The 27,579-nt window shown below is 55.5% G+C and overlaps 1 protein-coding gene across 1 annotated transcript in view; it reads right to left on the reverse strand.

The window, feature by feature from the left end:
• The window catches only part of INPP5A (inositol polyphosphate-5-phosphatase A), a 216,540-nt gene that overhangs the window by 147,625 nt on the left and 41,336 nt on the right, over window positions 1-27,579 (reverse strand). The window contains exon 2 of the mRNA XM_043987081.1: window positions 5,871-5,912. Within this exon, the coding sequence (XP_043843016.1) occupies window positions 5,871-5,912 (42 nt within the window). The remainder of the gene's footprint in view (window positions 1-5,870; window positions 5,913-27,579) is intronic.

Here is a 27,579-nt window from a genome sequence, read left to right on the forward strand (position 1 = left end):
TGAGGTCCCGGCAAATACCCCAAAGACACACAAACAATAAGGAATAAATCAAACTTTACAAGTGAAACCCTGACACTGGCCAAGAAAAACAAACATGCTGAGCCCCCCCCTCCCAAGTCCCCCCATGCCCTGAAGGTCAACCAACTGTCAGGACCGGGGCCGGAAAAGGCAGAGGGAATCCCAAAGTCAGCGTCCATGGAAAATCCCAGCCTGCCTCAGCCTGCACCTCTGAGGAGCAACAGCGGGTGTCATGAGCGATTCATCTCCCAGAATGCCAGGCAGGGCATGGAGATTCCCCACCCCAGTCCCAGGCGGGGCCCTCCATCCCCATGGCCCCAGATCTCGGAGCAGACAGAACAACAATCGAGGCCTCCAGATGTCCAGGCCAGACCTGAACTGGACCATCCCGGCTGACCAGAGCCCCTGGGTCTGCCCAGGCTGGGAGTGCCGGGTCATGGCTGACAAAGCCACCAGAAGCGATGCTAACAAAAGCACAGGTCTCCTGCTGAGAATCCAAAGGACCCTCAGCAGCTATCCAGGCCAGGCCAGACTCCAGCCCACAACCTACTTGTCTAGGGGCCAGCCAGTCTCTGCTGGAAGCCTCCCGGGGAGAGGAGTGTCCCCTTCTGGGAGAGCAGAAATCAGCCCTCAGAGGTGGCAACTCGACTTCAAATCCCTTCCTCTGGGAGTCTGGAGACCACGCATCCCAATTCTGCTCCTCATGACCTGAGTGAGTGGCATGACCTGCCTAGCTCTCACTGTCCTCACTTGCTAACCAGGGCCTGAGGAGCCTTGGGGCCCCAAATGCTGTGGCCCTTGCACTGAGAGGCCACCGCGAGCCAGGCTGCCCGCCTTGTCCCAGGACAGTCCCTCCAGAAGTTAGATTCTAATCTCACTGTGCTCCCCTCAACCCCTAATCAGGCCCAATCCCACAGGAGCAGACCATTGGCCTCCTCCCCACACATCAGCCTCCCCTCTGTTGGCTGGCATCCATGGGGCCTGCCAAGGCTTGTCTGTGCAGAACTGGGTGCCTGGGGGCTCCACGAGGCCAAGGGCAAGGGTTGTCTTTTGCCTTTCCTTGTCTCCCCAGCTTAGGCCAATACCCGGGACAAAGGAGATACCTGATAAATGCTTGCTGAGTGACTGACTGGTCAGGAACTAGCCAAGTGTGGAACAAAGAGCCGGCATGAGGTAGAAGGAAGGGAGACTCTCTCAGCTTCAGGCCTTCTCTCTGGCCTGGAGCTCCCCCTCCTCACCTCTGCCCTCTGGACTTCTTCCAAGTCTTAACTAAACCCCTTCCTTCCACCAGAAGCCTATCCTGGTGCCCCCAAATCCCAAGGCCTCCCCTCTGCTGATTATTTCCCATTTATCCTGTCGAGAGCTTGTTTCTAGGGCCTGTGAACAGGTCCCAAAGTCCCTTCTTCAGTCCACTCCTCTTGCCTGACTTCTGGGCCCATGTCCCACACTTGGCCCTCCAAGCCAGCTCCACCTTCTGACTCCACTCTTGCTGCCTGTAGGGCCACCATTCAATGCCCCTGCCCTCCCTAGTCAAAGCCTAGAGCTTGGATGTGACCCTTCCCTCTGTCCATCTTTCCTATGCAGTCAGTTACCAAAGCCTCCTGGCTCCTTCTCCATAATATGTGTCAGCCTCGGTTTCCTAATCTCATAAATGGGGATAACAACAGCACTTCCCTCACAAGGTTGACACGAGGATCACATAAGATAGGGCGGACCTGCCGAGCCTGGGAGGGTCCGCAACATTAGGACAACAGTGCCCACAACAGGAGCAAGAGGGAAGCGAGGCTGGGGAGCGGCACTCTGACCAGGGGTGAAGTGAGGCTGCAGCTCAGGGGAGAGCCTGGTACCTCTGCACACGGGCGATCGTTGAGGCCTCCAGGCCACTGGAACTGGCAGAACACCTCATCCCTCGGGCCCCCTTGCTGCCCGTGAACCACCTTTCAGATGGAGGATGGTGGGGACATTGGTCAAAAGCCTGAAGGGACACCTGGAGCAAGGTGATTCATCCTCCTCTTTTTGCAGAAGAGGACACCGAGGCTCAGGGTGTTAAGTGACAGGAGTCAGGATTTGAACCCAGACCCTGGGACACCAGCTGCCACCAACCCCAGTCGAGCCCCTTTGTGCATGCTGTCTTCTCCAAAATAAGGACAGATCCCAGAGCTAAGGGGAGGCCTGGCTCCTTTGGCTTAGCAGTCCAGGGCCTCACTTAGCCCAATGTCTACAGACAGTGAGAACTTTGTAAGTTCTCATGGGTTCTCCTGAGCTAGCACCTGCTCTCTCGCTCTGTCTCTCTCCTCTTCCTTTCTCTGTCTCTCTCTGTCTCTCCATCTCTCTTTGTCCCTGTCCTCTCTGTCTTTCTCACACTCTCCTCTTCTTCCCTCCCTTCTATCTCTCTCCATCTCTCTGTCTCTCCCCTTCTTTTCTCTCTCTGTCTTTGTCTCTCACCACCCCCTGTGATCTGTCTCTTTTCTGCCTGTGTGTCTATCTCTGACTCCAGGTCTCTGCCCTGTCTGTGGCCCCGGGTCATTTCTTCTTCAGGAATGTGAGCGGCCCTTCCGTGGTGCACAGACAGCTGGGTTTTCAAACCTCTCACTTCCTGAGCCACCCGCTCTGGCCACGCTCCAGCTCACTGGCCTTCCTCGAGCTCCTGACCACTGCTGGACAATATCCCCAAACCACAGGGCCTGGGCCGATGCCCCATTCACAGACTTCTCCCAGGGCCCCACGGGCTCTGCTTCAGCCCACGCAGCAGCTCTTCCAAACTGCACACTTTCGCCCCATTCCTCTCCACAGATTGTACCCTGACCTCACTTCACTGAGGAAATGAAGATCATCCGGCCCCGGGAGTGAGGCTGGTACCGCAGGAAGGCGCCCTGTGGGGAGGTATCGCGCCCTACTCTCCCGCCTGCACAAAAGCGGGGGCTGAGCTGCTGTTAGCACCCTTGATCCACCAATTCCCAAACTGGGCATTTACCCCAATTAGCTGAAAGAAAGAAAAAAAGCGGGGGTGGGGGGCAGATGCAGGAAAATACGCAGCGGTATTATTTGTCATAGCCAAAGATGGGAAACAAAGCAGCGCCCCCCACCCCCAGCTTAGGGAATGGCCATCCACAAAAAGTAGGTACCTGCCGCATGCCGGGGAGGCATGAATGAAGAACGTAAGCACCCCTCCCCTAAAGGAGGGGGATCAGGAGAGGCAGCTTCATAGAGGAAGGGAGGAGCCCTGGGACAGGAGAGAGCAGGGAGGGCCTTCATGGTCAGGGGGATGGCAGGTGCAAAGGTCTGGCGATGGGAGATGGAGAGTCGTGAAAGGAACACAGAAGTCATCTCCTGCCTGTCAAGGAGGCCCCAAACACAGGCTGGGCCTTGGTAGCTGTAAACATTCCACAAAGGAGTGGAGACGGAATCCTCGGGTAACAGGGAGGGGCTGGAACTACAGAAGCAGGGGGTGACATGGTCACAGCTGCGGGACCAGAGCAGGAGGAGAGGCAGGCAGGGAGACCCCTCTGCAGCTCTTGTTCCGGCATGGGGAGAGAAGGGCCTGCCCAGGGTAGGGGCAGCATCGGGAAGGGAGGGGGCAGAAAAGATTCAAGAGATGCTCCTGTGGTAAGATTATTGGCCTTTGGCTGACTCATCGGGAGGGGCCACACCTGACCTGCCTTATACCACTGATGTCCGAAGGAGAAAACCTCTCTCCACAGGCAGTTTTTGAAGGACCTCTCCTGGGGAAGGAAGATTACATGCCCGCTGAGGGGAGTCTGAGGCTCTTCCGGAGTTTCCTCCTTTCCGGTGGTGCGAGCGGCAGGAGCAGACGCCCAGGTGGTGAGTTAACAGACAAGCCCTGCTTTCTTTGGAATTAGCTGAACTGGAAGCGGGTTGGGGATTGTATAGACTTAGGTTAGAGCTGGGAGGATTATCGTATTTCTTTTTCCCTGTTCCCTTATCTTTGATTTTTATTAATTTCACCTTTTCTGTTTATTGTATTCCCAATTAATAAAATCTGATCTGTTTGTGGAAAAGAGGCTGTAAGGCTCCTTTCTGCTTCACCTGGAAGAAGTATCTAAAAATGCAGTTTGGAGGGGAGGGAGCTTTGGAACTAGAGGTCCCTCATTATTTCTGGGACCCCAATATTACGGTGAGCCACTCAATTAACTCTCCAGATATTAAATTTGGCCCTCACACTACAAAAGTCAAAAGGTCAGGACAACAATTGGGGGGGCACCCTCAAAAGTAAGAAAATGAGGAAGAGAGGAGGGTTTGAAACAACCCAACAAGCAGTTATTAGGTACCTACGGTATACGATGCAGGGACAAAATAGAAAAGCCCCCAATTCGATGAGCTCACGATCACCTGGCTGGGGGGGGGGGGGGCGGGGAGAGTGAGAGAAAGCTTGAGGCAGACGCTTCCTATCTTACAGATGAGGAGACAGGCTGGAGGGAGTGCGCTGACTGGGCCAAGCTCCCACAGCTAAGAGGCGGGGGCCATATCTGACCCCAGCCTCCTTCCCCAAGGGCTCACTGAATCAGGGTCTTTTCTGCTTTGTCCCTGCATCTCCTGGGTGGTGCTTTGTACACAGCAGGCGACAAAGCTCCTAACTCCAGATACTGAACTCCGAATCTTAGGGGGGATTCCACAGATGGACGGGCTGGGAACTGGACCACAGCCAGACACAAAGCCACCACACACTGCAGCCGCCATGCGCCACAGCCACGTGGGAGAACAAACTTCTCCAAAGATGCTTCAGGCCCAGGCCTCACCATCTCCAAACAACACAGAGCCCTTGAGGAACCCCTGACCTGTCCCATGGCCCCATCATCCCAGGGAGAAAGCCTGTGCCAAGGGGGCCTTCGGTTCTCCTGGACCACAAGCAGCAAGAGGAAGCGTGGACTCTGGCTAAAGGCCATGATGACAGCAGGCGGCCAGGAAGGAGACGAAGGATCTCTTGTTGGCTTCATTGGGGCAGAAGGAGGAGGATAGGAACGAATAGCCACGCCCCCTGGGGTCCCTCCCTCACAGGGTACAGAGGAACACAGCCCTGCTTCAAGTCTGTGGCTGGCTGAAAATCTGACGAGGCTTCTTGGACAAAGCCGCCAATTAAAAAGGAGACAAGGACCAAGGCAAGGATAGAGCCCTGTGGCACATAACTACAGACCCCCCCCCCCATTCAAAATGACCTCTTGTGGTTCAGTAGCAATTGAAGCCTGGTGAGGATTCCTGTCATGGAGCCTTTGCCCCCTGCTTGGACTCTGGCCCCATGACCAAGTGGGCCAAGTCTAAGCTCTTCCCTTAATTAAAAGGCCCCAGGCAGTAAAGCCCAGCCATTCTAGCTTGGATCAGAGACAGGGTATCATGACTCATCAGAGGTTGGCCAATCCCCATCACACTCCTCACAGGAATTTTAAAAAGAACAGCAGGGGGGAAGCTAGGTGGCGCAGTGGATAAGGCACCTGCCCTGGTTTCAGGAGAACCTGAGTTCAAATCTATACTCAGACACTTTGACACTCACTAGCTGTGTGACCCTGGGCAAGTCACTTAACCCTCATTGCCCCACCAAAAAAAAAAAAAAGAATCTAAAAAAACAACAGAAGGAAGTGCTTCACATACCCAGGGAGCTTCATCAAGTGGCCCCCACCCCCACTTGGGTTTCCCAGAGGCCCAGGGCCCAGCACAAGCAGCCTTACTGTGGGATGGGCCAAGGATCAGGGCCGGGCTCAGGGCCCACCCATGGATGAAGCCCAAAGGTGCTGGGCCAGTAGCCTGACACTGTCATGCCCTGACCCACGTGGCAGCCACAGTGCTGATGGAGCGAACACTGGTGGGGCGGGAGGATGAGCTGGGAGTCGTCCGCTTACCTGGTAAAATTCGCGAAGCCAATTCTTCTGTAAGTTCTCTGGCTGGAAATCAAAAAGAAAGAAGCGGTCAGAGCCAGCCGGCCTCCCACACGAATGCAGGATGAACAGAGCTCGCGGGGTCTATGGGACAGGAGTGGGCAGCAGGGGAGGGAAGGGAGAGCTCAAGGCCCCCTCCCACGGACCCATGGTGCCCCATCTCCACCCTCCTGAGAGGGCATGCCCTGCCCGCTCCCCACTCACCCACTCGGACAGTGGGCTTCAGACAGTGGGTAGAGCCTGTCCAGCCCTGGGACACTGTCCTTCCCATGCTCCCCCATGAGCCATGACCTGACCAAAGGACTCTGGGGGAAAGCCACACGGGCCAGGAATTGCTGTTGCACATCCACCTTTGTCCCCTAACTTGGGATGGTCCCCAGTGCTATAGCCGAGTGGCACAGGAGACGGCAGTGCAGGCAGAGAAGGGGACCGGGAGCCCCAGTGGGGAGGCCTTCATCAGCATGGATGGATGATGCCTCCCCTCCTCTGCAGCCTCATTGGGCGTCTGCTCTCCTCTGAACAGCAGAGCCACGGGAGCTGGCTGGACCTTTGGGGCAGCTCACCACCCCCACAGCAAATGCGAACCTGGGCTACGGTGGCAGGAGCAAGAAACTCTGCCCATGCCTCTTCTGGCTAAGGACCCAACGAGAGAGGATGTGCCCAGCACAGGGCGCTCAGCCTGTAGAAGGAGGGAGGGCTGCCTGGCAGAAGGCCCATCAGGAGGGCGAAGGTTCAGACTAGTCTCTGAACCCAGATGCCGACCAGCCATGGGGGAGGGGTTTGGAATCGAGGGAAACTGAAGCTAGACTCAGAAAGCTCAACAGTTAGCGGCCCCAAAGTGGGCGGGGCTATGGCACACATCAAGGATCTGGGGGCAGGGCACTGTCCTGGGTGCTGGCAGAGACAGCTCAGAAGCCAGCGTGCCTGACTTCTTGCTGTGTGTTCCCCATCTCCACACCTTTGCATGAGCTGTGCCCCACCGAGCATGCCTCCCCTTCTCCCCCCTCCCTCTGCCTTTTGGCACCACCTACAGGAGGCCTTCCTATGCCTCATATACCTCTGCAGCCACACATTATCAAGGTTGATAGAGCCAGAGCCCTGAGGGCAGGGGCTGCTTCACTCTGGTCTTTGCACCCCCAGTGGCAGACAGAGGACCTGCACCCTCTGCCCTCTGGCATCCCCTAGCGCCACACAAGTCCCTCAGTAGGTGCTGCGGACAGGGTCCTTCTTACCCCAAGCCCCCACTAGTCACTGGACCACCCGGCCTCGATAGAGCCACCAGGACCTACATAACTAGAGCAGGCAGCAAAGCATGAGCAATGGTTTGATGAGTGTTCTCTGCCAGCTGCGGAAAGACTGTGGCAGGAGCTGGGCTGCTACCCATGAAGCAAGCCCAGGGAGAAGACGCCTTCTGGGCTCTGCAGCAGCTGCACCACCACCAAGGCACAGGACAAGAGAGCCTGCTGGGTGCAAGGACTGGCTTCGAGCACCACGGGGCTTTTACCCTGTGTGCCCAACTGGCACACCCCTCCCCACTGAGGGGCCACACACCCCAAGGGAAGCCATCAGTGTGCGCCACACAGCTGTGCAGACGGCCTGCACTTCGGACCATTTAGAACCAGCTTAACTGGTCCGAGTCAGTGGGAACCAGTGAGCGCTGCTCTGGGCAAGTTGAAACCAGCTTGGAACCAATTTGGCAATGTTCTTTCTCATCTATCCAGGGGGGTGTGCTGGCCAAAGATCACTCTGGCCTGTGACTACCGGAGCTAGGGAAAGTGTGAGGGATAGAAGGGGAGAGAGGGAAGAGAGGGAGGAGGGAAGGGAGAGGAGGGGAGAGAGGGAGGAGGAGGGGAGGGAGAGGAGGGGAGAGAGAGAGGAGGAGAGGAGTGGAGGGAGAAGGAGAGAGGGAAAAGGGGAGGGAGGAGATGGGGAGAGAGATGAGGAGGGAGGGAGGTGTGGCTGTCACTCTGCCCACTGCCTACCCAGGATAACAAGGATGGTGTGGCAGCCCTGAAGCCCTGGGGAGGACAATCTTACTGCAAATGACAAAACCAAGGTCTCAGCACACCAAGTGCCCTGCCTAGTGCAGCCAGCCAGGCAGGAGCAGCCAAACCCAGAGCCTGGTTCTCTCCACATTTCTGTGTAGAAAAAGGAAAGCCCTCGGAGCCCTGGTGGTGGGCGCTTCTGGATGCCCCTGGAAAGGGGGCATGGGGAGGGGGCTGCCCCGCTGGCCTGGGCCCTGGGGGTGCTGGCGGGCCTGCCAGCTCTTAGCACTGAATATAGAAAGCTCAGAGAGTTAAATGTTAATCAAAAGCTAAAAATAGCCATCCCAGCTGCCGACTCAAAGCGCGCAGGTCTGTGCCAGAGGTAAGTGGAAAGGGGGCGTCATTCAGCCCCAAGCCCTGGCTTTCTTGGTATTGGCAGATGATGGAAACCTGGAGGGGGAGGGGAGTGGGGAGTCCCCAGAGAGGAGGGACTTCAAGGCAGGCAGGTGGAGCCCACCAGGGTCCTGGTGCCCAACGGGCTTCCCTTGTACCCCGCAGAGGGCCGGGCTTTTCATCTACTGCTCTCACTTGTATTTCTATCACTTCATTTCCAAACACATCCTACACCCCCACCCCCAACCCCTTAGCGTCATCTTGTGGAGGAAGGAGCCCCAAGGAAAGACCCAGGAACCACCTCCCAGGCACTGTCCCCACCCCAGGGCCGCCTCCGCCCCAGGGGAGGGAAGGGATCCCTCTACCTACAGCCAGACAGGCCCAAGGAGCCCACCCTTAGGCCTGAAGGCCAGGGCTGCCCTTCAGGGCTGCTCGCTTCCTCCTCCCCAGCCTTTCCAATGCAGGGATGTGTATCCTTCCAGCTTTCCACCTACCTCTCTGCCCACGCTTTCTCAGTCTCCTTTGCGCAATCACTGCCCATACCCTGTGCCCTATTCACTGGAGAGCCAGGCCCACTTCTCTTCCCTATTCCCTCTCTCACGGAGACCTCATCACTTGCCATGGTCCAGGTTCTGAATGCCAACCTACCTAGATGATGCCCAGACATCGGTTCAGCCCTTGGCACACTGTCTCTCTCCCATGATTCCTCCAGGTGGCCCCCCACATCTAAGTAGGCTCCCAAGCCTGTCCCAAGGGCCAGTCCCCTTCGGTGGGGCTGCTCTCTCTTCGGTGATTACTTATTCCCCTCCCCCAGCCTCTCCTCTGCATTTCTGCCACTGCCCAGAGGCCCAGCTGCCCAGAGCTGGACTTGGGTTCCCTCAGTGTCCAAGGCTCACGGTTCTCCTCCACCCTCCTCTCCCTATCGGTGAGGTCTCGGCATCTCTTCCTCGGACCCCCTCGGCCTCCCCACCCCACATTCCTCCTCCTCCCAGCGTCTCCCACACACTCTCCTGGGTCTCCGGACTCGCTGCCCTGAGCCTCAGCCTGCCGGACACTGCAGAGGTGATGGCTCAGATCGGAACGCCCCTGGTCCCCGGTCATGGCTCTCTCCGGCTCAGGGTCACAGCCTTGGTGTCAGCCCCCGCCCCTCGGCTCCCTCCGCACACGCCGTCTCCTCTCTCCCCACACAAGGCTCTGGCTTGGCCCCAGCTCACTGGCTCCTAAGCGTTGTCCTTACTTCTCACCTCACCACCCAGCTGCCAAACAATTCTCCCTCAACGCCTGGCCGCTTCACTCTGGGCTCAGTGAATGACAGGAACTCCCTTTGACTCCAGATGAAATCAGACTCTTCTGTTTATCTTTGAAATCCCTTCTTCGCTTGGCCCTGGCCTATCATGCCAGGCTCCGTGGGAGCTAATCCCCATGCCACATTCTGCAAGCCAGCCCTCACACACTCCATCTCCTACCTCCAAGCCTTTGTACTGGCCAGCCCCCGCCTCACCTCTGCCTCAAAGAAGCCCTCCCTTCCCTTCGAGACCCAGCTCACACCTCACCCCAATTTCCACCTCCAGGCAAGAGACAGTGACCCAGGCCCCTGCTTAGGGCTCAGAGCCACCAAGACATGGTGACCTGCACCGGATGAGGGAATTCTTCATGTCAGAGTTCCTTCCGGCTCCCAGTGAGACACCAGAGCCAGATGCCATCCCAAGCCCGCATCCTTGTCATCTCCCACTAAGGGCCATCAGGGACGGGTCCATTCCTTGTCCTTGCACCCCCAGTGCTGATTGCAGGGCCTGGCAGACAGGTGGCCCCCAGGTCCAGCTGGAGCCAGTCGCTAACCCTCCCAACCACTCTCAGGTCGGACTCCCTCTCTCCCCAGTGCATCGGCCCATTGCCCCCCCTCCATTGGGATGCATGCCCTCAATGCCACAGGCAACGGGCAGTCTCAGAGGTGACCCTCTTCCAGGATCTCAACCCCAAAAGCAATCAGAGACGGGCTCTGTGCAGGACGCCTTCCCAGGCGGCCCCAGGACCACGATGCAGTCTGCCCTGCCCCAGGAAGACAGAAGCACCATGCACTCGGATTGTGTGCCTGCCAACGAGCTCAACCACCAATACCCAGTGGGAGCCTAATCTTTGCTGGAGCCACCTGACACCAGCCAAGCCCCTGACTCTCTGGTGAAACAGTGTATTCCTACAGTACCCCCAGAGAGACATGGCTAGGGCCACAGAGGGGGCTCCAGGCGGGTTCACTGCTGGCCAGGGTCTTATTGTGACATGCTTCTCTGTCTCTCTGTGTCTGTCCTCTCTCTCTCTCTCTCTCTCTCTCTGACTCTGTGTCTGTGTGTGTGTGTCTCTGTCTCTGTCTCTGTGTCTCTTCTCTCTCTCTCTCTCTCCCCCCCCCCTCACCCAATACAGTTATGTCCTGTCTGTGTACCCTGGACAGAGACACTGAATGAATGGCTCTGGTGCGTTTCCTCTGGTTCCTGACCAGTGGGCTTCCTGCCCCACCCGGAGGAGGTACATCTACAGGAGACGATTTCTGCCATTTTTAAATGGGGGGGGGGGTGCTGGGAAGGGAAGGGCCCTGGGCCAGATGGAGGCTCATAGATGAGGACAGAGAGAAGTGTCCCCATAGAACCTCCCATGTGCCAGGCCCTGCACTGAGCACTTGACATTTGATCCTCATGACCACCGTGCAGGGAGGTGCCACTGTTATTCCCATTTTATAGAGGAGGAAACCGAGGCAAACAGAGATCCAGTGACTTGCCCAGGGTCACCCAGCTATTAAGTGAATAAGCTAAATTTGAACTCAGGTCTTCCTGAGTCTGCAGCCACTGAGCCACCTGGCCGACCACTGAACACCATCTTTTCCCTTGCAGGATGCTTTCCGAGGCCAGAGAAATTGTGGCCGCTGCCATCTGGTGGGCTCCACCCTCTGCCACCCCATTCACTTTCAGATGTCAGAGATGGAGCCGTCCCCCCTTTCGGTGGGGGGCCCTAAGCTGCCACCTCCAGCCCACAGTGAGGAGACCTCTCCAGGCTCCCTGCCAGTCCCTAGGCCCTAGGCTGAGGATGCATCAAAGACCACAGGCCTTCCCGGGGCTCACTTCCCCTAATCTTACGATGGCTGTAAATGCCCCTAAGCCAGGGGCTCCCAGTATATGGATGGATTTCAGGGGCTGGTGGGAAAAGCCAGACCCCTCTGTCTTCACCCGCCTGGAATAGAAATTTACCATTTGCTTCAATTCTATGAAAGCAGGGTTCTGAGAAGGGTCTGACAGCTGCAGCAGCCAGCACCATGGAGCGCCCGACTGACCAGGAGGGCCTGACTGACCGACCTCACACAGCAGATACGGATTTATCCTGAGACAGAGCTGCAGAGCCCAGGAGAAAGGATTCCTCATCGCTTATTCTCACTATAGCTCAAACATCTGGCTGGCTGGCCCTGGGGTTCATTCAGAGGGAGGGCCAGACTCATTGGGCCTCAGCGGGGCCACAGGCAGGCCCACCTCTGGGCTTCAGGCTTCCCCATCTGGAAAATGGGAAGAACTCCGGCACTCCTATCTAGAGTAGGTCTTATGCACAAGCCCTCAGGCCCAGTGAGCTTTCGAGATGGTTCCAGGCCTGGCCAAACCCCAGCAGCTGAGAGAGGTGACAACTGACTCTTCTAAGAAGCCGACATTGGCAGGCCACGAGACGTGGCTTCTCCAGTGAACGTCCATGTTTCCCGTGACCTGTGTCTCAAGGGAGAAAGAGGCCCTTGCAGTCCCCGGCCCTCCCCCATTGACACCGACCAGCCACGGGCCATTTCTTCTGGCCCCTGGAACTGGGCATCCCGCCACCAATGGCTCTTTCTCAGATGTCCATCTGTCCCTTTGGTTAGAGGATCCCCATAAGCAAAACACCCCGGAGGGCAAAGGAGAGGAAAAGAAAAACACAGACACCTGCATGCACATGCGCACACACACACACACACACACACACACACACACACACACACACACACACACAGCTCTTTTCTTGTCTGCTTACACACATACGTAAACATTCTCACACACATATACACACTTTTCACACACAGCTCTTGTCTGCACACACATAGCTGTTGTCTACACACATACACACATTCACATACACAACTTTTCTTGTCTGTTTACACATACACACATTCTCACACACACAGCTCTTTTCTTGTCTGTTTACACACACATACACACATATTCTCACACACAGAGCTCTTGTCTGTTTCCATACACACACTCACACACACACAGTTCTTTTCTTGTCTGTTTTCTCACACATACACACACACAGAGGGATTTTGAATTCCTTTCCAAATCACAACTGATATCTGACAACTTGAAAACAATTTTAAAAGTCACTAAATAAAGAATCAAAGATAAACATACAAACTAGGTCTAATTGAAGCAGATGGTGAGGGCTCTAGCTCCATCCATTAGCAAGATAGAAGTTGACTGAGCACACACACAACACACGAGCAGAAATGGAGACGTTCCTCTGGCTCTGTCTTCCTCTCCTAGCTCACAGGAGGCGTCGCCCAAGATGCCGCCCTTTGGGATCTCTGCCCCAAGCCCTGTTCTCCTAGACAGCAGGGATTAGGGTGGGGAGTAGAAGGGGGCCCCAGCCTAGTCTGTAAACCGTGAGCAGGTCCTGGCAGTGCAGTCCATCATCCTGACTGTCTCTGCTAAGGGCCCACATGCGGCCATCACCACCACCACATTCACAGCGATTTCCAAGGAGCTCAGAAAGCCACATCCTGAGAGCTCTCAGTTGTGAGCGTGTCTGGGACTCCCTTGGACGCCTCGGCTACTTACACAAAGCTCTCAAGGAAATCAAGTTGTGGGTCTGCAATGATGGGGTCTTAATTCAGAGTCCAAGTACAGCTTGGCCCGCACTTAAATGAGTAGCGACACGGGATCCAGTTTGTGACATGGGGGGAGAAAGAAGGGATGGATGTGGGCTGAGGGGCCAGTGCCCTCCCTGAGCGTCCCCTCCTTTGGGGCACGGCAAGGCCTCAGGAGGCACTGGAGGCAGAGGCGGGTCAGGCAGGAGGAAGAGCCCAGGGGAGCCCAGGGAACAGGTCTGTGGATTACAGGAAGACTGATCTACGCAGCAGATCACACATAAGGAAACAGGCCGGAGAAGGTAAGTGACTTGCCCAAGGTCACCCACGGATGAGCCAGGATTGTTACTCCACATAGCCTGTGAAGGGTCACTGTCACTGGGCGTGTCAGCAGGCATGTGCCACAGCATGACTACACTGGAAAAGTCACCTCAATCCTGGACCTCTACTTCCCGTGGATATAAAATCGGATGCCTGCTAAGGTTGCTCTGATATTCGGAGTCATCCCTTGGGCTGCCCTGATACATCAGGAAAAGAGAATGCCCCCCTTGCAGAATCCGTACTCTTGTGGCGGCTCAGAGCCAGTCACTGTCGATGAAGAAGCAGGGCATGGAGGGGGCTGCCCAAGGCCCCGAGGGGGAGGGCAAGGCAGGGCGGTGACCTCACCCCCTCCCCAGCTCAGCACAGGGTCTAGTACACATTAAGTGCTTCATTGATGTTTGTTGATTGAATGCTCCACATTTTCATTTTCATGTCTTTTTACCATTGGCTGGAGTCAAGGGGATGAGCACGCTGGCCTTGGCATGAGCACAACACCAACAGGGTGGAGGGAGAGGGGAAAGAGAAGTGGGGGGAAGGGAACAAACATTCATTAGGCACCTACTGTGGGCCAGACACTGGGCTAAGCACCTTTCAGAAAAACAATCCCACAACCACCCTGGGAGGCAGGCGCTATAACTATCTCTGTTTTACAAGTGAAAAGACATGGCAAACAGAGGGGAAGGGCCTTGCCCAAGTTCACACAGCTAGTAAGCGTCTGGAGTTGGATTTGAACTCAGATCCTCAGGGCTCTGTCCACTGCTCCCCTCACTGCCTAGGGGAGGGAAGGGTTGGCAGTGACGTCACTGGGCCATCCTGTGAATCCCCGTGGGTAGGGATGCTTCACCTCCTAACTTTCCTGTCCACTGAGCCCCAGACTGGAAAGCTGAACAGAGAGCTGCCCACCCTCCTGACACTCTCAGGCCCAGAGGAGCCTAGGCCGACCCTGGGGCCCAGAGCAATCCGTAGATAACAGCCAAGAGACAGCCATTGACACGAGCTCCCTGGATAGAGGCACAGGCTTGCATTAGCCCAAAGCAGGAAACTGAGGCCCACTGACAGGAAGAGGCCACACTCCGATCTAAGGCCCTGCCCTCTGAAGCCCCCCCCCACCCCCAGCCTAGGACCCAGGAGGAGGCCCTTCCTAAGGACTGGGGGCAGGGCAGCCAGAAGGAGCACCCTGGGCTGATGCCAAGGGAGGCTGGTGCTGGCATCCAGCCCACCAGAGGATGAGTGGATGGTTCTCCTGCTTCAGGGGCTCTCCTGCCCAAGCTTCCCCAAACTCCCCTCCCTTCCTCCCAGCCAAGCCTCTCCATCAAACAGGCTGGTCCGGGACAACAAAGGCATTGGCCCTCCAAGGGTCACTAGGAAAACAAGTCAGATGCCCTGACTGGGTGCTGGGCAAGCCGAGTGCTCCCCATGAGGCGCACAGGAGAGCAAGAAAGCTGGGGCGGAGCTGGGGCTTTGGGGGGGGCACCCTTGCACACGTCAGTCCCTCCCCCCCCCCCCGCCCCAGCACAGAAGAGCTTTATCAATATGTTTAGCGTGACTGTAATGTATAACCTATATCAGACTGCTTCCTGGCTTCGGGAGGGGGGAAGGAAGGGAGAAAAAGGGGGAACTCAAACAAAAGGAATGTTGAAAACTTTCTTTACTCATCATTGGAAAAAATCCAATAAAATGCTGTTTTTTAAAAAGAAGAAGAGCTTCATCTCTCCTCAGACTGCTCAGTTGAGACCTCAGGGGGGCCGCCACTGACCCCAAAGCAGCCCGGGGCCCATGAACCATCTGAGGGCACAGGTCCAGACGGCCCATCCCCGGCCTGGGCTCCCTGGCCTGGCCACCTGGGATTCTTATCGGAGACCCCAGGAAACGCGTCCGCTCAGCCTGTAGACAAGAGACCCAGAAACGCTGGAGAAAAGCAGCGGCCTATTACAAGATGCAGTTCACCAAACGCCAACTCATTCCGATTCCAACTCAACATTTATCCTCCACCTACTTGGCAGGGGCAGGCGGAGCAGCGTCTCCAGGAATTCCAGGGGGCTGAGCAGGAAGCACTAGACAGAACGGGGGGAGTGGCGGGAGGCCGACCCCACTGGGCTGAGCTCAAAGAAGGCGGCCAGGAGGGGAGGGGGAGAGCGCGGGCCCTCCTGCGGCTGTAGACCAAGAGATGCCAAGGGTACGGAGACGGCTCTTTAGCACCACCTCGTCTCCCTTGGGGGCTCCCTGAGTCTTGGGGTCTGAGGAGGCCAAGGCCTAAGGCTGCCAACGGGTCCTACCTGGGGAACTGGCCTGATCTCACTCGCTGATTAAGCACCTCTTATAACCAAAGCACTGGGCTGAGGGGGAGGGAAGGGCTCACGCACCTCCTGGTGCCCCAGCCTTGTGGCCCTCTGCCATGACAGCGAGAGAAGGTGCGAGGCCCCACCTGAAGCCCACCTAGGTGCTAACACAAAAGGCAGGCCAGTCCCGGAGGGGGCGTCATGGAGGCTAAATCCTTTCCTACACGTTGGCTCAGATGCCCCGCCGGCCCCTTCTCCAAACAAGGGCCTCAACAGTCTCGGAGACCGTTGGTCTCAACACCTTTCATAAGGACCAAAAACACTCTCTTGCCCACGGTCATCAAGCCCTGAAGACTGGGCATCTCCAGCCCCTCCCAATCATCATCAGGAGTGCTCCCTGACCTCCCAGGGCCTGGCTCTGTGCCCTGGGGTCAAGCAGAACCAGTCTGGGGGAATGGCTGGCCCTGCATGATGGCTCCCCCTGCACTTCTCTGCTCAAACAGCCCTTCCACCCAGACTCCTGTGGCCCGGGTTCAAGGTCCTTCCCTGGCTAGCTCCCCTCCTCTGGACCCTCTAAGTTTATAGAGCCACTTCTATTACCTGGTGCAGTCAAAGGTCAGAGATGTTAAGTGTTTTACCTAATCTGAGGTTACCCAGATCCACTTTGAAGCAGAAGGCATCATGCAAGGGTGCAGTGCCCCACAGGCCCCCGTGCTGAGGGAGGCATCAAGGAACACAGCCGATTGAGCCCCACCCCATTTCTTAAGGGAACCAGTGAAGTGCTGTGAAAGCCACCCCTGGGCACCACCATCAGGTCAAGCTGGGCTCCAGGGAGGCCAAGAGGTTGGCAGGGGCCCAAATAGCGAGCGGCCATCCTGGTGGGGAGGAGGGCAAAGGTCAAATTACCACTGCACAGCTTCCCATGCTACATCGCCCAGCATCTGTTAGGATTTGCGAGAAATGAGGACACAGGGATCAAAGCCAACACAGTCACGCCATGCACGGCCCCCATCATCAAATACCCAGGGCCACTCTGCTATTTGGCCTTCAACAAACCCCCACCCCCAAAATCCCCTGCCAAGAAACCAGAGGAGGGACCGTCACAGGGGCCATCACCCTTCGCGGAGCAAGACTGAGAGGGATTCCCAGGACAGATGCCCTCAGTGCCATCTTCACCATCGGCACAGGCAGCCCACAGGGACAGAGGACACTGAAAATCAGTCCAGCTCAGGTGTCCCCCACAGGGTCAAAAGCCCTAAGACTGGGCCTGAACTTGACCCTCAGAGGTGAATGGTCTGTTTAAATGGGCATGTTCATTAGGCCATGTGTCCAAGGAGCTTTAAAAATCAGTAGCATCGGGGGCAGCTAGGTGGCGCAGTGAATAAAGCACCGGCCCTGGATTCAGGAGGACCTGAGTTCAAATCTGACCTCAGACACTTGACACTTACTAGCTGTGTGACCCTGGGCGAGTCACTTAACCCCCACTGCCCCACCAAAAAAAAAAAAAAAATCAGTAGCATCAAGTATGGGCCTCTGGACCTGGTAGAGCCTGAACCACAGCTAGGGGCAGGACATTAGAATGAAACTTCAACCATCCCGGAAAAGGGAGCAGAGAAGATCAAGGGTTCCTGGAGGCGTCACTCCCCACACTCAATAGGGCAGAGGCAGGCCCCACTCCAAGGGCCTGGGCCAACCCAGCAATGAGTGGGAGAAGCAGGGCAGCAACAAGCACCAAAAGGACCCGTGAAGTTCGCTGTGTTCAGGTTCTCTGCAATGTGTTTGCACACGCAGTGAGCTGGGCCTAACCATGAACAAGGAGCAATCCGGCTTTACTGAATTCCTCCTCTATTGCTGTGGGCATTACTTTCCACTCGTCTTTATTTGGCTTTTGTGTTTCTAAGTAGGTTGAGACCCAAGTCTCTGATGGTTTGAGGGTGTTCTTAACTGTGAGACAGGCTGACTTAGTTAATTTTCTGTGGGCGTTCTAGAGACACCGTCCTGTCATCTGCAGCTCATTCTCAGTCATCTTCCTGTCCTAACCAAGCCAGGGGGGGCCTCACTCACAACAGAGGGTACGCCCCTCCTGGCTTCATCCTGACCCTTGCTGGAAAGGTCTCATTGGGCCTATGGCGCCCCCCTGGGGTGGCTGGGACAGTTATAAGGAGGAGGTGAGAAGGGCAGAAGCAGCTCATTCCTTTCTAATCCCTTCCTTCTGAAGGGTCTGTCATGGCCACAACTTGAGGAGGAGGATGGGTATCCAGGAAGGAAGAAAGGTGAGAGATGGCACCTGTACAGAGGAAACAGCCTGGGCAAAGGAATGGAGGCCAGGCCTCATCTGGGCACAGCTGTCCAGGTCAGTTGAGAGGCAGACAGGGGGGGGGGGGCACTAGGGGATGCGGGAGGGCCAAGGAGCCACACAAGACATGCCACAACTTCCCCACCCATAAGGAAGGTGTTTGAAAGGGCGCCAAAGGATGTGGCAGGAAGAGTAGGGGGGCCCTGGGCTCTGGAGTCCAGGCAGGTGGCCTTTCCTGGCTCATCCTCTAGACCGAGGTCCCTAACTCACAGAAGGCACAGTCAGGAGTGCCCTATGTCAGTGGACTCAACGTCAAGACCTGTCAAAGTGGTGACGAGGATATGCCTGAGTCTCTTAAGCTTTGGAAAGCAGAGCAGGCCTCTCCTTCTACCAGGAGGGGGAAGCCTTCCCAGGGGGGCTCTACAATGGCCAGTGAACTCCCTGGGAAGAGCAGCACGGACAAGCCCAGATCAGGCCAGTGACCTCTCCCAAGACTACGCAGTCGTGCGTGTAGTAGCCATGAAGCCAAGGCTGGGGGCCTGTACAGAGGGGACAGGGAGAATGGGCAGTAACAAGGGGCTGGCTAGAGGGAAGACAGGCAGAGGAGCAAGCACCCCAAGCTCTAGGGCAGCAGACTAGCCCCCAGCTGCCGCATCCTGCAGATGGGCTCTCTGGAGAATGAGGAGGCAGGCGGGGGGAGAGGGAAAAGGGGAAGACACAAGAAAAGGTGGCATGCTCCTGCTTTACAACGTGAATTTCCTCTCAGCCCCGCTGGGCACAGCTCACAGGCCCATAGTCCTAACCCCACCCCCACCCCCGCCCCCACCCCAGGCTCCAGGTAAACTATCAAACCAACTGCTGCACCTGGGCCACATGCTGTGGCATAGGCTGGGCAATGAGGGGGTGAAGATAGCCCTTCTCAGGGCCCCAAGCATCAATACACTTCAACCAGAAAGCATGAGAGCCCCAAGGGCCCCACGCTAGGAGCTAGGAGGCCTGGGACCGGGCCTCAGCAGTGCAGAAAAATGAGGGCTGGACAAAATGGCTCCCTCAGGCCTCTCAGGCTCTAGGGAGGCTGGGAAACCGTCACCTCCAGGCCAAAGCTCCAGGCCGCTGCCCAGCTCCCAAGCCTGGTCCTGGGGAGGCCGGCGGGCCTGCCTCAGGGCTCAGTATCCAGGGGCTCAGGCAGGTGGGAAGAAGTGGGGGTAGGCCTAGAGTGGGCGCCCCATGAAGCACCAGCCTCCCCACTCTCCCCGGAGCCAACGGGAAGCTTGGGCACCATGAGCCGGCTGTCAGGTTTGCGGCCAGTCAGCTTCCCAGGTATAAGCTCGCCAACCCCGATGATGAACACAAGTTTCCACAGGAAATCCTGCCCTGGACTCCCCTCTTATCCTGACCCAAAGACATTTCCTTTGGAAAGGGAGCGGGCAGGGCCAGGCCTCCATCCCTCCAGCGGAAGGCTAAAAATAGGGCTTGAGGAAGGAAATAATGGCTTGTTCACCGGAATGACAGTGCTGGGAACAGGCCTCTGAGGGAGGACGGCCAGGCCTCGGCCCACTGGACAAAGGGCACCGAAAACCCGGCGGCCTGGCCTGGGCCGCTCTCTGTGTCATCGGAAAGACAAGCCTGAAACAGCAGGATGATCCCAGGGAAACTGGAAAGGCAGGAACGGTCAAGGAGGAAGCTCCCCTAAATTAGGTCAAGGACCCACATCTGACTTCAGGCCCTACAAATTAGACCAACAGCCCCCCAGAAGAGGAGGAAAGTCCAGGGCCCTGCCACAACAAGGCAGCATCTTCTCCTAAAAAGGAAGATCTCAGCCAAAGCAAGAATATCTAGAAAGTAACAGGAACCAAGTTCAGGAGGGAGGGTAAGAGGCAGGGAGAAAAGGAGGGAGGGAGGGAGAGATAAAAAGAGGGAGGAAGAGGGAGGGAGCGGGAGAGAGGAGGAGACCTGAGGTGGGGGTGGCGTACTGAAAGCATAGAAAGGACAGAACCTGGGAGGAGGGGGAGCCGCAGGGTCCCGGGCTTCCAGAGGTCAAGGAGGAGGAGCAGGGAAAGGAGGCTGGGTGGGGGCACTCAGAGATCCCTGGCAGGAAGTCAGGCCACAGGGTTAAAAAGAGAAGGCAAGGGAAGGAAGTGGAGGAATGAACCAGGGATGGCTTTCTCAGAGATGAAGATCCAATGGCGGGGGGGGGGGGGGGGGGAATGATTCTCTGCCCCAACACCCCCATTTTACATAAGAGGAAGCGAAGACCCAAAGAGATCCTGTCCCTTCCAAAAAGGTGAATTAAATCAAATTTATAAGGATCCAAGTCATTCCCCAATTGAGAAATGGTCAAAGGATATGAACAGGCAGTTTTCTGATGAAGAAATCAAAGCTATCTATTGCCATATGAAAAAATGCTCTAAATCACTATTGATTAGAGAAATGCAAATTAAAACAATTCTGAGGTACCACCTCATATCTATCAGATTGGCTGATATGACAAAAAAGGAAAATAATAACTGTTGGAGAAGCTGTGGAAAAATTGGAACACTAATACATTATTGGTGGAGTTGTGAACTGATCCAACCATTCCAAATTGGACCTATGCCCAAAGGGCTATGGGACTGTGCATACCCTTTGACCTAGTAATACCACTACTTGGTCTATATCCCAAAAGAGATCATAGAAAAGGGAAAAGGACCCAAATGTACAAAAATATTTATAGCATCTCTCTTTGTGATGGCAAAGAGTTGGAAATCAAGGGAATGTCCATCAATTGGGGAATGGCTGAGCAGGTTGTGGTATATGAATATGATGGAATGCTATTGTGCTGTAAAAAATGATGAGCAGGAAGATTTCAGAAAAACCTAGAAAGACTTCAGTTGACATGCTAAGTGAAATGAGCAGAACCAGGGGAACATTGTACACAGTAACAGCAACATAGTATGATATAATCAACTGTGATAGACTTAATTAGCTCTTCTCAGCAATAATATAAAGATAATTCCAAAGAACTCATGATGGAAAATGTTCTCCACATCCAGAAAAAAAAGAACTGTGAATTCTGAATGCACATTGAACCACACTGTTTCAACTTTTTTTTTGTTTTTTCTTTTTTGAGGTTTTCGCCTTTTGTTCTGATACTTCTTTCACAACATCACTAATGCAGAAATAAGTTAAATGTGATTGTACATATATAACCTACATCAGATTGTTTTCCATCTTCGGGAGGGGGAAAGGGAGAAAAATTTGGAACTAGAAATCTTATGGAAACAACTGTTGAAAACTCTCTCTACATGTAACTGGAAAATAATAAAATACTTTTATGATTTTAAAAAATTGTGATTTAGAGCATTTTTCCCATGACTAAAGATAGCTTTGATTTCTTTGTCTGAAAGCTGCTAATTCATCTCCTTTGACCATTTATCCATTGGGGAATGACTTGTATTTTTATAAATTTGACTCAGTTCTCAGGCCTTTATCAGAGACACTTGTTTCAAAAGTTCTTTCCAAGTTGTCCGCTTTCCTTATAATCTTGGTTACGTCAGTTTTGTTTGTGTAAGAGGACTCAAGACTTCTAAAGTCTCTTCTAGTCCTAAAATCTCAGATCCCACCATCCTGTAAGTTTAGTGGAGGGGAGGGTTTGAGAAGAAAGACCACATATGACCTTTGGGATACGGTGAGTTTAGAGGCCTATGGGAGACCACTGTGAGATGCTGATTCAGCAGGAAATTAGTAAGGCAAGGTTAGGGCTCAAGAGAGAGCTGGAAACCAGAACGCACCAGGAGGATATTTCTGAAGAGAATCCATAAAAGGGAATCTCCATTGGCATTCACCTTTTACAGAGACCCATTATCCTCCTTCTCTTCTCCTCCTCCTCCTCCTCCTCTTCTCCTCCTCTCCTTCTCCTCCTCCTCTTCTCCTCTTCTTCTTCTCCTCTTCTTCTTCTTCTTCTCTTTCTTCTTCTCTTTCTTCTTCTTCTTCTTCTTCTTCTTCTTCTTCTTCTTCTTCTTCTTCTTCTTCTTCTTCTTCTTCTTCTTCTTCTCCTCCTCCTCCTCTCCTTCTCCTCCTCCTCCTTCTTCTTCTTTTCTTCTTCTTTTCTTCTTCTTCTTCTTCTTCTTCTTCTTCTTCTTCTTCTTCTTCTCCTCCTCTCCTTCTCCTCCTCCTCCTTCTTCTTCTTCTTTTCTTCTTCTTCTCTTTCTTCTTCTTCTTCTTCTTCTTCTTCTCTTCTTCTTCTTTTCTTCTTCTTCTTCTTCTTCTTCTTCTTCTTCTTCTTCTTCTTCTTCTTCTTCTTCTTCTTCTTCTTCTTCTTCTTCTTCTTCTTCTTCTTCTTCTTCTTCTTCTTCTTCTCTCTGTCTCTCTGATCAGTGGCCTTAGAATTTAAAGGAAAAGGAAAGTTGCCAACTCCAAAGAACTCAGTTCATTAAAGGAAGTGAAATATTTACTGGCTCACATGATGAAACTGCCCAATAACGAAGCTAAGGTTGCACCAGGGAGCCAGTCTCTCAGTCCCCAGCTCTGGACCAGCCTTGACGACCAAGCTGCAGCTTGAGGGATTCCAGGAGAGCCCACAACTCCATCACCTGCCTGAGGCGTCCAACAATACAGTTAGCTTTCAGCAAGAGGCAGAAGGGGAGAACAAAAAGATGGGGTGACCAGGGTCCAGAGGATGCAGCCTTTTGGCCTGAGTCAGCAGTACAAGCCCACAGCACAGCCAAGGTCATGGAGAGGGGGCGGGGTCCCCAGATCAGTATTTCCCAAGTCCTGTCCCGCTCTCTCCTCTGAGCTGCTTGCATCCACCCCCTGGCCAGCCTGAAGACCAGGGAGAGAGAGACTGTGCTCCAAGCTCACTGGGATCATACTGGGGATGCCAACTCTGCACCATGGGGATCCTGACTGACATCACCTGTGCTTGAACACATAACTGTGTGATCCTAGAGACCAGGAGGTGCCCAGATGAGCTAAGGCCTCAGCATTCACATCAGGTTCTGGTCTCTCTAAAGGAGTGTGGGACACCAGAAAAAATGAGACACCCTGATTGAAAAAGGGCCAGTCTGCAGGGGGCCCTGGAAGTGCACATGGGCACACAGGAGGAGGGGGCAGCCTGTAGCCTGGGGGGCCCTGGAAGTGCACATGGCACAGGAGGGGGGCAGCCTGCAGCCTGGGGGGCCCTGGAAGTGCATGTGGCACAGGAGGGGGACAGCCTGCTGCCTGGGGGGCCCTGGAAGTACACGTGGGCACACAGGAGGGGGGCAGCCTGCATCCTGGGGGGCCCTGGAAGTGCACGTGGGCACACAGGAGGGGGGGCAGCCTGTATCCTGGGGGGCCCTGGAAGTACACGTGGCACAGGAGGGGGGCAGCACACATGACTCCAGGCAGCTTAGTCTTTCCTGAGCTGAGCCAGGATTCTGAAGACTGATGGCAGGGGCCCAATCACTCCCACAGTGGTTGAGTGCAGTTGAGTGACCACAGCTACCTCCCTGGTTCACTCCAGGGCCTCAGCAGTACTGAGCAATCTCCCTATCTCAGATGAAGATGATTCTAGGGCGTCACACGCCCACGTCTCATCTGGTGGCTGCACACACAGACTGAGCACCCTCATGTTAGCCAGGCCAGTCCCAGGCATGGAGACCAGAGCAAGGCACAAGGAGCCAGGCTCCCAACATGCCCAGATACGGATGACTTCCCTGTGCTGGGCATGTGGGCTTGGACACGGCACAGCCCCAATGTAAAGATGATTCATTCATCTTTACATTGAAAAGACACGCCAAGAGAGGAGAGTAGATTCTTGGCCAGGGCTCCTGCAGCTTGATGCAGAACAGGTATGGACAACAGCTGGGGAGAGGAGGGGAGGCCCTGGCCACCTCTGCTTTAACACCGACCTAGCCCACCTGTGGAAAAGCTGTGTGCGAATCATGCCAGTGGGCAGCAGCATGGAAGTGAGCTTTCTTTGCCTGACCTGTCTGTTGGGGGCATATGCCCCAGTGCTGCCTGTAGGCGCAGCCAGGCACACACACACACACACACACACACACACACACACACACACCCCCCTCTCACTCACACACACACACACCCCCCTCTCACTCACACTCACAGGAAACAGATCCATCTAGTCTGGAGGGAAAAGAACAGGGCTGAGGGGTTGCAGTCAGGGGAGGGGGGAGTTCTGCCTTCAATACTAGGGAGCAAAGAGACCCCTTCCCCAGGCAAGTCTGGGCGAGGTGTGCCCCACCAAAGCAGCAGGTGAAAGAAGTGGGGAGAGGGCCTCTTCCTGGAACAGCTCCCCAGCCCCAGGCTGAATTCCAGGTCTGGGTGGGGCTGAGGGATTTCCCATTTCCCACTAACAGGGAGGCACTGGGTCAGAAGGTGAGAGCCAATGGGTTCTCAGGAGCTTGATCCCCAATCCGCCTAAGCTCCACCGCCAGCCCCACCAGCCCTTTGCCAGTGGGTCCCTGCAGCTCCCCAGCAGGGGTCATCAAATCCCATGCCAGCTCGCTGCTCTGCCCTCGGGAGCTGGATGAGCCCAGGGACACCAGACCCCAAGGGCTTCCCCTTCAGCCCCTTGCCCCGCTCCATCAGGCGCCCACCGGCTCCCCACGCTCATCCAATACCTACTGTGTGCTGGGCACTGTGCTGAGTGGGCAAGGAATCCCAGAAACATCATGGTGGCCCAGGGGAGACTGAACTATTAAAGGAACCCAACTCGACTCAATAAGAAACAAGTGTCTACCATAGCACTGCACCTCACAGTCTGTCTAGAGAAAGACCAAGGAAGATAAGGGCTCCAGGCCCAGATCTAGGGACAGTTTGCCTCTGATACAGTTCTGAGCCTCTGTTTCCCAGGTGGCTCAGTGGAGAGAGGGGCAGACCTGGAACAAGGAAAACCTGAGTTCAAATCCAGCTTCTGACACTGATTAGCAAGTCACTAAACCTCTACCTGCCTCAGTTTCCCTTTCTATAAAATAAGGGCCTACGCGCCCAGAGTCCCGAGGACAAAATCAGGTCCTCTTTGTAAAGTACTTTACAAACCATAAAGAGCCATATAAGTGCTATTACTATTATTATTTTTGGCCATTAATAATCAACCAGTGCCACTTCACCAGAGAACCAAATGCCAGGTAATGCCCAGCACACAGCAGGTGTTTAATGAATGCTGATTGGACAGAAGTAGAGCATTCAGAATTGCTGACTGTATATGGGGGGTAGGGGAGGGCAAAGAAACCGGGATAACACAGAGGTCCCGAGTCTGAGACAATGGAAAGAAGACCAGGGGGCCCTTGGCAGAAATGCAAGACGAAGGGGCCAATTTGGGACCGAAGTTCCAGGGACTGACCGAGGGACCAGAGGGAGGAAGGTGGCACTGTGACCAGTGACCCCCCGAGCCTGAGGAGACTGGCATCATCCGGCAAGCTCAGACAGCACCAGCACGGGCCCGGGCAATCCAAGAGCTTAGGAACTTTCTCCCTCTCCCAAGTAGCTGACTTTGGCTCCTGGGGAGGCCTGCCCGGAGCGCAGTGCCCTGTGCCACTGGGAGGCGAAGCTCCTTCCTAAAGGAAGTACAAACTGTCTTCCCAACAACCTGTCAACACCAGAGCGTTCCTGGCTTAAAAAAGAGGCTTTCCTCAGCCCCGCCTCTTCCTGATGCTTCTGAAAGGACAAGGACCCCCTCACCCCAGAGTCCAAACAGGGCCCTGGCTTGAAGTAGACAGCCTCCTAGGGGCTTACACTCCGCACGAAGAGGGGGGTCATTCCCCAGGTTCTGTGACTGACGGAGGGCACACCCTGCTCTCTTTGGGAAGGTGCCTCATCTGAAGGGTGTGCACCCCAACTATCCCAGCACCCCCTGTCCTGGGCGGAGCTGCCCTGCACCTCAGACTCGGCCAGGGGAAAGCCTGTATATTTAGAGCCCAGGCTATTCCGAGATATCCTGTTTTGAAGTGAGTTAAAGCATTTCCCCACAGTCCAACACGCCTGCCTAGTACTGCCTGGAATTGCTGGGAGCCTGGAGCCTGTCGGGCCAGTGCTGCCCTCAAACCCCGGGCTGGCACGTCCCCTGACCCTGTCTTCCTAGAGGAGTCCCTGACTAGGTGGGAAGTAGAGAGAGGCAGGGATGAGGCACCCCCCCCCCCAGGTGCTCTCCTGCCTGCCTAGGCCCGAGGGACCAAGCATTCAGCAGGGTCTGAGAGGCCCAGCCCAGGAAACCCCTCTCTGACAGCGGGGTCTTGTTTTCCACTGACATTGCTGTAGGAGCGAGATGAGCCTCCCAACAGTTTGGCAGACACGCGCAGCCTTGTGTCCATGGCCCGGGGAGCCACGGGCCATCGCTGCCCGGGCCACCCACCCACCACGCTGGACGGTGGCACAGAAAGATTGCTCTCCTACATGCAGACTCCTCTGGAGCATCATCCCTGACAACAACAGGCACACTGGCCCCCTCCTGTTGAGGGCACTGCCAGGCTCGCCAACCCGGGATCACAAGCCCAGGCTCGGCCTTGACACCTCCTTCACATCGCTCACCGTGCCCTCAGCTCCCTTCTCTTCACTCCCTGGGCCCACCAGGCAGGCCTTCGACATCTGGCCAGCCCCGGCTGCTGCCTCCGGCTTCTTAGAACCGCGCCCTTCCTCTCACTCTACGGGAGGCCAGCCCAGGAAGGTGGGGGTGGGGACCTGCCTGCCTCAGTCTCTCCCCAATCTAATCCATTCTCCACTCAGCCACCAAAGGAGTTTTCCTAAAGCACGGGTCTGCTCAGGACCCCCCCACACACTCCAGGGGCTCCCTTTGACGTCTGGAATCAAATAGCCAAGGCTCTGCTCGGCATTCAGAGCCCCTCATCGCCCGCTCCCAGCCTCTGCAGCCTCCTTACACAAGATACCCTCTTGGATCCCGTGGCCTCCCCCACCCAGACCACTGGCCTCCAGCTCCTACAGGAAGCCCCCAGACCCTCTCCCTCCCAGGGCCTCTCCTCCACTCCCTGCCTCCTGCTGACCCTGAGCGGAGCTTGGCTGCCTGTGCTTATCTCCTGTCATCCCCACTGGCTGTGAGCTCCCCAGGGGCGGGGCCATGTTCTGCTTCTTTGGGCATCCCCTGCACTTAGCCTGACATACAGCAGGCACTTAATAAGTGCTGACTGATTGGTGAGACCCAATGTTCTGTTCCCTCCCCATTCATTCTAGAGACGGGGCCCTGGAGCACCCTCAGGGAGGCCACCCTCCATTGGCACAGATTTCCACACCTTCAAGGATCACTAGTGAGGAAGGGGCCAGAGGACCTCCCTCTGGGGCTAGGGCCTGGAGGTCCCAAGGGCTGCATCCCCCGCTGAGGCAGCTGCAAACAGAAAGGAGGGGGAATCCCTACCAGCACCCCCCAGCATTCCCCTGAGGCACATCCCCCCAGCATTCCCCTGAGGTGCATCCCCCCCCAGCATTCTCCTGAGGCGTATCCCCCCTCAGGCAGGCTGAGAGCTGGCCTGGCTTTTGACTACACATTTGACACAGTAGCCTCCAACCTGCCAGTGTAGACCCACCCCTCCTGCCCCCTCAG

The sequence above is a fragment of the Dromiciops gliroides genome, chromosome 2 (genome assembly GCF_019393635.1).
Source record: "Dromiciops gliroides isolate mDroGli1 chromosome 2, mDroGli1.pri, whole genome shotgun sequence".
Classification (NCBI taxonomy): domain Eukaryota; kingdom Metazoa; phylum Chordata; class Mammalia; order Microbiotheria; family Microbiotheriidae; genus Dromiciops; species Dromiciops gliroides.